This window comes from Cucurbita pepo, chromosome LG02 (genome assembly GCF_002806865.2).
Source record: "Cucurbita pepo subsp. pepo cultivar mu-cu-16 chromosome LG02, ASM280686v2, whole genome shotgun sequence".
In the NCBI taxonomy this organism is placed as follows: domain Eukaryota; kingdom Viridiplantae; phylum Streptophyta; class Magnoliopsida; order Cucurbitales; family Cucurbitaceae; genus Cucurbita; species Cucurbita pepo.
In genome coordinates, this window is record NC_036639.1 from 11,483,296 (window position 1) to 11,492,959 (window position 9,664).

At 34.9% G+C, this 9,664-nt stretch overlaps 1 protein-coding gene across 5 annotated transcripts; it reads right to left on the reverse strand.

Moving 5' to 3' along the window:
• Positions 1 to 1,324: 1,324 nt before the first annotated feature.
• On the reverse strand, positions 1,325 to 8,261 carry LOC111787530 (beta-galactosidase 8-like). Of its 5 annotated transcripts, XM_023667523.1 has the most exons (21): positions 8,252 to 8,261; positions 7,774 to 7,866; positions 7,322 to 7,498; positions 7,139 to 7,234; positions 6,770 to 6,882; positions 6,560 to 6,626; positions 6,366 to 6,458; positions 5,852 to 5,995; positions 5,614 to 5,702; positions 5,400 to 5,505; positions 5,193 to 5,280; positions 4,836 to 4,954; positions 4,287 to 4,448; positions 3,896 to 4,098; positions 3,682 to 3,791; positions 3,465 to 3,574; positions 3,205 to 3,315; positions 2,901 to 3,002; positions 2,170 to 2,378; positions 1,759 to 2,092; positions 1,325 to 1,663 (listed from the first exon to the last, which is right to left on the reverse strand). In XM_023667523.1, the coding sequence occupies exons 3-21, from the start codon at positions 7,487 to 7,489 to the stop codon at positions 1,556 to 1,558; spliced, it is 2,532 nt and encodes an 843-aa protein (XP_023523291.1). In that variant the 5' UTR covers positions 7,490 to 7,498; positions 7,774 to 7,866; positions 8,252 to 8,261; the 3' UTR covers positions 1,325 to 1,555. The 5 variants fall into 5 exon arrangements, with proteins under 5 accessions (XP_023523291.1, XP_023523287.1, XP_023523286.1 ...); XM_023667519.1 differs by lacking the exon at positions 8,252 to 8,261 and having other exon boundaries at positions 7,784 to 7,871; XM_023667518.1 differs by lacking the exon at positions 8,252 to 8,261 and having other exon boundaries at positions 7,750 to 7,870.
• Positions 8,262 to 9,664: the final 1,403 nt, after the last annotated feature.

Sequence of the window (9,664 nt, forward strand, 5' to 3'; positions counted from 1 at the left end):
AAAAAAAAAAAAAAAAAAAAAAAAAAACTATAACTACAGTGCCTTATTTATTTTATGTAATCCAATCAATTACTAACTTTATTTTATTTTTGAAAAGTAAAACATGTCGACACAAAGTACGAAGGGGGACAAAGTTTTAGTTATTTTATTTTATTTCTTTGAAAAAATGGGACAATGCTTCATTAAATATAATTGTTGTTATATTATTTGCTAAGGAGGAATTAAATTATTAAATGTTCCCGTATATATTAAAGTTAAAATGTTGTGGCAACACTCGAAAGATAAAAGAACTTACGTTAGTTGAAACTTACTCACTTGTATGATATTTTGCCTAGCACACGTCCGAGTATTAGATTAGTATAGTAGGCCTATCCACTGACATATTCAAACTTATCAAAAGGTAACGTAATCTTTTATGTAGCATGTTGTCATATAGACTCATATAATAGACTCATACCCAATTGAACCGAAATCTATGAGATTTCACCTAACCTATGTTAGCATGACTAGCTTCCACTTTTTGGATACCTTAATTTGATTGTATCCAATGATTTTATGGCAAGATTGTGAAATTGTTATAAATTTTGCTCATTGTTGAACACTCGATCCGAAATTATATGAGTTGTGGGCCTTCTCATGAATCGATTGATCGTTTGGAAGATTGACCAACTCGAATTGGTTGATCAAAAAAGCCTGAAATCATATCCATCCTAACTCATATACACCCTTAACATGAGTCCTTGAATTGATTGAACGATAACAATCCAATTTCGATTGGTACCGGGTATATCACATTGAATAGCCAATCAATCCCAAAAATGGAAGCAATTAATGGTAACACTGGCCACTATGAAGCCCAAGTATATAGCAACTACAAAAGCTACATGACTTCAAGAACTAATCTCTAAATTAAATGGGAAAGCAACTAATTAAGCAAAGATCGTCATTAGTTGACCTAATCCATTAACATTTAGGATACACTTACCAAGTATTCAAATTAAAACATTGTACATAAGATCACTTAGAATTTTGGATTTCATAAGGAATTGGAATGGTATGGTTGTGACTTCAAATGAAAATTTGAATTGTCACACATTTCTAGATCTCACCATTACACCATTCTTAGTTCCAAATGTCAGTCGAAGTTTTAAATAATTTTTAGTTAAAAAATGTTGATGAAAAGTTAAAAATAATATTACAACTCTTAAAATAATAATGATACAAAATTTCATCATTTTTTTTTTTATTATATAACTTAGGAAAAGACAATTATATGAACTAAATGAACAATAAAACAGTGCAGATGAAAAACAGAACACCAAAGTTTCAGAAGCTTAGAAATGTGCATTAGAAATTGAAGAGCTTTCTATCCCAAGAACTCACCTTTATTGTTATACAGATTGATCCATTTTGATGGAGTTTATTAGCCTTTTGCAAGATATAATGCACCAAATTCTGATATTCAAGTATTTTTTTCTCAATTTTTTTTTTAAATTTTTTTATTTTTAGTTTCCTCTCTTCCTTTAGTTCGGTAGTAATCATAGTACGTACCTTGTTATTCACAAGAGGCTTCCACAGCCAAGCTCTTTGTTTTTCCTCTACAAGGATCGCCGAATGCTTTAATCGACACTTGAACGCTACAACTTTTCGATCCAATGCAAGCCTGTAGACAAGAGTAAGCATCAATGAGTACACAATCCAGTTCTAACACATGCACAGAAACACCATAAATTTCTACTGTATCAGGAAATATAAAACCTTTTGTACAGTGGAGAGTGCATTTTGGCTGCTGCATTGACCTTGGCTAAAGCTCCCACAAGTTCCAAGAGGAGTGCCAAAACTTGCAAATTTTATAGAAGAAATGATCTGATTGGGAGATGGACACTCAAGAGAGAGTACGGGTCCTGATTTCTGTAGTTTGGTGTCTGAGCTCCACATATCTACAGGTGGTGGATGGGACTCAGATACATGGGCACACACAGATTCGATCTGTTTCGAAGCGAACGACAATCGAGTTGGATCGCTGCCAATTTCCTCAAAAAGTACTAGGGTGTTGCCGGTAGGTTTCAGCCAGGATTGAGGTACATGGTATCTGAGAATTAGGAAGATAAGATACAAGGACATTTGAAGTTACTTGGAAGCCTTATCCTCAAGTTAGTGAAAACTTACAGAGTTTGGGATGGTTTGTCACAGTTCTTAAGGCATTTGCTTGACCTATAAGCTCCTCTGTAATTGCAATATGCGGTACAATGACCGGAGGCAATATATGATGGCCAATAACGACCAATACTTTGTCCGTTTATCCATGCTTCGCCCTTTCCAAAGCCTGTGAAGTCTAATGCAACAGGGTCACTACCATCAGGGGCATCGAACGTGGTCTGAATCAACAGATTGTTAGTGGAAATCCATGTGCCTCATACTTTACCTTTTGTGGTTTAACTCACTTACACGTCATTCATAATTATGGTGCATACTTGAATAAGATGATGAAATGTTAAAATGCAAGCAATTGTCTTAGCAGAACAACATCTAACAAACTTGTATGAGAGGTATCTTCGAGCCTAGCAAACGTATTCCCAACCTTTATAAAAGAAAGACGAATAGAAAACGTATTTTCAACCTTTATAAAGAAAAGACTAATAGAGATTAAATATTTTTAGAAGAGTTAACCAGAATCAATTTTAAACTTTATTCAAAATAGAGGACTAAATTGAACATTTGAAAGTATAGAGAAAATTCAAAACACAAGACCAAAATCATATTTATATAACCGAGAAAATGTTCAACATAATCTAGACCAATCTTGTAAAACAAGGTACAAGGAGTCCCCTCGCTCTCTAGTAGGAAACAACTCTTAACTATTTTCTTATTCTTATAAATCATACATGAAATAACCATACCTTGTACCACGTCAAAGGTTTATTCTTAGGCAAGCTTGGTTGTGAAAGCCATTGTGAAGAGCTTCCACTCGACAGTCCTAAATCTTCACCTTTAAGTCCAATCTACCATCATACGACAAAAAAAAAAAATTTATGAAAAAAGGTTAAATTACAGCATTGATGCGTATGAAAGAGACTACAAAAGAAACTAATAATAAAAAAATGAAACTAAAGGCATACTACGATGACTTTAATCAAATCATGAAACAACGACTGCGGTAGCAGTATAAGGCAATTAAACTCCAGGATGTTTGAAGAAACCAACCTGATATGTCCATTGTCCAGAAGAGATATCAACAGTGATGCCATTTTTTTGGCTTTCCAGTTTTACCCCTGTGACCCCTGCCCCTTTCGTCTCAAAAAATGCTCCATAATGCTGATATATTGCATTACAGAGTTTGTGGGTTAAAAAATATATAAAAAATTCATCCAATAAAAGAAATTCACATTGCATATTTCTTTTTGAGATTCAGGTAATGATTTCTCGCAAGATATATGCCGGCACAAATTTAAGTGAAGCAGAACCTGAAGTCCCACTGTCAAACTCAGGAGGTCAATTGTATTTTTCCCAGGTACCAGTGTGATGGGGATCTCCAAAGAAACCTTAGAATTGCCTTTACCACCTCTTCCACTTCCTACAAAGAAATTCAAACGACATCTATAAAGCAGCACCATTGCAACAACGCAGGAGTAATTTTAAAGACATTCAAACGCACAGAACCAAATAATTAATTCCAATCACCTGCAAGCTTTTTATTAATAAAAACGTGAAGAGCATGGCCAAGGGATTCAACATGGAGGACAGTTTCCGTTCCATTTTCAAGGAAAGGTTCGTCACCTTTTATATCAGTGCTGCCAAATGGTAGTAGCAAAAGTTGACAAAACTATTTTTAGAAACTGGTTGGCAGTCCGTTGAATAAAGAAACTGAAGATTTAATAATAAATAGAGTACGTACCTTAAAGAATACCACAAGTAATCGCTTTGATCTGCTGTAGTATTTATTTGCTCTGAAAGTCCAAGTTTCGCAAAAGAATTAGCCTTTGAGATACCAACTGGTTCGTCTATCCAACCCCATCCTGAGTCAAATGCTTCAGAAGCACTAGCATCAACTTTCAAAGGTTGGTTTGAAAAGGATGGCCTCATTGTTACCGAATTAATCTGCCATAAAATGAGGTATACTTCATCCGTGCAACAATTAAGTCAATTAGGAGCAAATAAAAGTAGCGATAAGAATTGAAAGGAAATATTCACTTGACTAGAGTACCAACAATGACAAGTCACAAACAAAAGATAAGAATTTTAGTTCTCGGCTGCAAATACATTTGCTGAGAAGAAAACAATATAACCTTTGCAGTATTGAGCACCACATTCTTGCAGTCAGGCAAGATGCTAACAGACCATGCTGGCAAATGATATGTATTACCATTGAAAGTCACCGTCGCATCAGATTGGGTATCCACATTGGCAAGAAAAGCACAACATTGAGAACCGGACTTATAAACAGTCGCCTGAAATTAGTACAAAGAATAACATCTTAACCATTTTTGACCATCTTTATTCAATGAATGCACAGCACACGAAGGAATATGATTATTTAAGGTAAGAGCACAGTTTTATAATTGTGATCTGGACAACTTTTCCTTGGATACTCTCTTCAAAATTTCTGCGAGGAGTTTCTTCTGATTTTCTTACCATACATTCTGATGCATAATTCCGATAGGTTCCATGTTAAACTAAAGCCAGAAATAGTAGTCGTTCTTTCGTATACCAAGTCAAACTCTAATTGTTTCCCCTACTAAAAGGAATCCAAACTAGACGTACATTTCAACTTATTATTGTACTGGGTAAGCTCTTGATAGTTTTAAGACGAAAAGACAGTTATCGGAATAACCTACCTCCAAATTTTGACCAAGAGAACTAACTGCGGGTTCTGTGCTCACTAATGCTTCTTCGCACATCTTTATAGCCTCGTGGACTTCCCTCAAGTGACCCCAATTAGGTTGCCTAACCAGTCCTGCAGAATAGAAGAATAATCGTATAGAAGAGAAGTAGATTGTAAAGAATTAGGATGATCGTGTATCCATATCGTTTCTTTTTTTCCATTTTTATGATCAAGTTCACAACATCACTACAATTCCAACCAGCATCTTCATTCTTTGCACAAAATTTGAAGATATAATTGCAATACTTGAGAAGATTTTTACATCATAACAAATCAATTAAGAACAATATTTAATAGACGGAAACCATACCATACTCATCTATAGGGGCATCATAATCATAACTAGTAGAAATAAACGGTCCACCAGTAGTCCTACCAAAGTTTGTCCCACCGTGGTACTGTATTAGAGAAAATAAGGAAAAACCGATGCCATCTATCATGGGTTCATACGTTTCAAGGAAACGTAAATAAATCATTTATTCTGTCAACCATAATGAGCATATCACAAGTGGAGTACCATGTAATAATTCTGTAAAGTTCCACCATTCTGATAAAAGCGTGCCACAGCATATGCAAGATCTTCCACGGGTCTGTATGGCGAGGCTCCACCAAAGGAAAGAAACCTATGATAAAACAATCGAAATTGTCAAAAGCGTAAATGACTCGTGCGTAATTAAGAAATCGAGTTGACAGAGAAAAAAATGCAGGAAACAGCAAATGCGAAAGTCTACCATCCAGTCCAATTCTCAGTCCAGATTTTGGGCTTATTCTTAGAATTTGGCGTGAATTGATCACAGTAGAATCCATTGCAAGTGTTAATCTGTGGGACCACATGACAAGCACGGGGAAGTTGTATATAATAAGGTAAGTTTATATTCAATCAAAATTTGGCCTAGCTGTAATGTGTAACTAGAGCAATTAAGATTTGTCGTCTACAATTTATGGTCATGATACGGAAAGATTCCTCACAATGGGATCGGGGGCATCAGGTTGGTTGCACATAACCCAAGGAACTCCCGTGTTCAAAGACGTAGCCATGGTTGCCGCCCATTGGATATAGGATTTAGCAGCAGATCCATAAGAAGACTGAACGTTTCCATATTCATTTTCAATCTGTTTTTAGAAGAAAAGCAGCCATTATATTAACCTTATAAGTACTCTTACTTCAAATGTGTGATAGTCCTGAGACACCATCACCAGGACATATGCGAGTAAAAAATATTGGTGTTAACACATTGTTAGGACTTTCCAGAATGGTAGGATGAGCTTGTCAACTTCTAGCATAACCGGTAGTAATTTTGCTTTGGACTTCTCACAAACTATAATACCAATTATGTATTTATTTATTTATACACTCGTGATTATTCTCTAAATTAGTTGGACTCCCTTCCAATCCACCCTCATTCCAGATTGCTTTCATTTAGCAAGCTAAATGGGGAGAGGAGGGAGAAATAGAAGAAGGTACTTGAAAATTGAAATCCACCTGAGATAAAATAACTGGTCCGCCCTGAGAGGCATATAATTTCTCCTGCTTCAATACATCAACAATCTTGGCTGTAAATCGCTTCATTTCAGCCTATACAAAACCATTATTTATTTTTTCTTAATATGAGGATAAACACGACACTGGAGAAGAAAAAAAAGCAAAAGCACCGAAATGGTAAAGTTATACTTAACCTTGAATGGTTCATTATCTGTGCGGAATTTAATGCCAGGTACGAAATGCAACCAAACTGGAAAACCTCTGTTTTTACATCAAACAGTTTCCGGGGGGAAAATAAAATATAAAAAACGTTATGGGCATTGCACAAAAGGGAAGAGGTGTAAAACCCAGAGAGAACGGAAATGGAAAGCAACTGACGAATTGAGAATGGAAAAGAGATGTACCCGTAATTCCATTCCGCGCACACATAAGGACCAATTCGTATATGTACATATAGACCAGCAGCTCCTACCAGCTTTACGAATTTAACTAAATCCTTCCTTCCCTCGAAGTCATACTGTTGATTGAGAAATCGCAACATATTATGTAGTACTCATGTAAAAATGAATAATAATTGCCACTGTTTGGTAGACGAGAAAACGTAAGAAGACCGAAAAGATGATAACAGAAGACAGGTTCCATCCATCATTGAGCTTTTTCAGGGGATGAAAAACACAACTCAACGGTAAACAGATTTCTCAAATATCTCCCAATCCAACAATTTCCTTGGAACCAAACGCCGCTCTTGGATCAACGAAGTCGCAAAAATGTACCTGGTTTCGAACAGGTTCGTGTAGATTCCAGAACACGTAAGTTTCAATCACATCCAGACCTCCATCCTTAGATTTCTGAATAAGGTCCGGCCACATCTGCCGAGTACAAACACCACTAACCGATTCAGATAGAAAAATCCTCAGAGAAAGAACGTCAAAGTTCCAAGGCTGAAGGAGACAAACCTCAGGAGTGCTGCGAGGATAGTGTATGGATCCAGAAACCAACACTCTCCGCTTGCCGTCGATCACCAGCGCCCGATGATCGTACGTCACATTGGCCGCAAGCGAAAATGAGTCTAAAACGCCTAAAACTAACAAAACAACCACTAGCGCATATCGAACTCCCGTCATTGCTAAAATCTAATCCAAAACAACAAGAATTTCACCAAAAGAACAAAATCCACAGGTATATATATCGCCATCAAGCGTAATTTCTCATTTTCCTCAACACAAACAATTATCGAAATCGCTTACACTCCACTTCCATCAACACACAAACACATTACAAAAGGCTCTCACAGTAAGAATGTTGCTTCAATACTTAGAACAACGAACAACAAGAATGAATCAGAGAAAAAAATAGAGATAATGTTAGCATCAAGCAAGCTAACCTACAGAGGAAGGAAACACGGCACCTCTTGATACCTCAAGTTCCGAACCGAATCAAACACGTCTTCTTTCTTCAACTTCTTCTTGTTCTTCGTTGTTTCTCTCTCTAGATTTGAATTTCTCTTGTCACAATTTAGTGCAACTTATTTTAGTTTGAATTAGTTATGGAATATATGATATTCGTAATCTTCCAGAATATATTAGTTAGGAAATATATTTTAGATATCGTAATCAGTTGAATATTAGTTAGGAAATATATTTTAGATATCGTAATCAGTTGAATTTGAATAGTAGTATATTTTATTTTATTATCACTATTTAGTTAGTTTATATTTTGTTGGTAGATATTATTTAGTATCTTGTATCCTATTTAAAGGTGATGAATATCAATGAAGATTGAACATTCGATCCCAATTCTTTTTCTAATTCTTAAATCTGTATTCTTTCGTTGAGTAATAATATTTTCATATCTATGCGCACTTAGGAGTGGTAGATATTGCGTCATCTCTCTCTACTGTAATGAACTTTTAGTCTCTCACTCCATAGTTTTCACTGCCATATTCTGTATAACTGTACCCTGTTGTTGCCGTGGATTATTATTATGGAGGACGCGGGAGAAAGAATGTCAGAATCTGCTGCGGTCGAGTCTAGGAAAATTGGCGATGTGTTCACCGCTCGATTTCTGCCACGTGTTCTATGTGTGATTGTTGTGTAAGACCAAATGAAGCTTTAATTTTGACAGCTTATCTATATTATATATATATATGGAGGGAATTCCCAACCTATCACAATAATATAAATAATAATAATAATAATAATAATATATACAAAAATAATGTTAAAAGTATTATTAAAACTAATATGGCAAACTTTTGAATTCTTTTTTTTTTCAGAATTTTAAAAGTATATTTATTGATTTTATTAATTTTATTTTCTTGTTGGTTTTTTATATTTGGACTTTCAATTATTTTTATAATTTTGTATTTAGTCTTAGTCATTAAATATGATGATTTGAATGTGTTGTAATGGAATTATTAGTATTATATATTATAGAACTATACATTTTTTTTATAAAATAAGGAAAAAAATCCGTAGAATTTATTATAAAGATACAAGATTCGCTTATCCATGTTCAGATTTGACACTGGATGACTCTGGTATTCCCACGACTCCACGACTCTCTATGATACGATATTGTCCACTTTGACCATAAACTCTCGTGACTTTGCTTTGGGCTTCCTAAGAGACCTCATCCTAACAGAGATCCTACTTCTTGCTTAAACCCACAATCATTTTCTAAATTAGTCAATGTGGGACCCCTTCCCCACAATCCTCAACGGCATTTTACAGGTCCTTTTAACATACATTATTCTCATTCACATGCATCTTATGAAAAATTTCTAAGAGGTCATGCAACATGAAATTGATCACAGCAAAGCATGGTTAGCCGTACAGTTCTTGTAATTAAATTGTGGAAGAAAGAAGTCAAATTATCTAGGGTGTCTATTATAATTAGTTCATTTTTTTATTTTTTAATCTTTAAATTTGTACTTTTTTTTATTGTCCCTTTAAGTTAACATTACAACTCTAAGCAAAATTCAAAATCATATTTAAATTTAATTTTTAAGTTTTTTTATTTATTTTTATTTTTTATATTTCCGACAATCAACCAAGAATCTTCGCCCCCTCTTGTTTTTTTCTTCTCAACAACGTTTGACCCATTTTCCTTTTTCTTTTTTATATTTTTATATTTTATTTTATTTTCGGTGAAGACTCTTGTCGGGGTTTGAAGTGGTCCCACAGACAGCTGTCCAATCAGCACCACTGGTATTCTTTAAGTACTATGCACTCGATTCCACACGATCCTGCCACTTTTATTTATTTAATTCTTAATAAAATTTCATGGATTATGTTCTG

Excerpts from the sequence above, each read along its gene's own strand:
- LOC111787530 (XM_023667523.1), bottom strand. The coding sequence starts at position 7,489 with ATGACGGGAGTTCGATATGCGCTAGTGGTTGTTTTGTTAGTTTTAGGC. Across the intron at positions 7,235-7,321 it reads ATCCTCGCAGCACTCCTGAG|ATGTGGCCGGACCTTATTCA; the intron begins GTTTGTCTCCTT and ends TGTACTCGGCAG. Across the intron at positions 4,955-5,192 it reads TGCCCCTATAGATGAGTATG|GACTGGTTAGGCAACCTAAT; the intron begins GTATGGTTTCCG and ends TCTATTCTGCAG.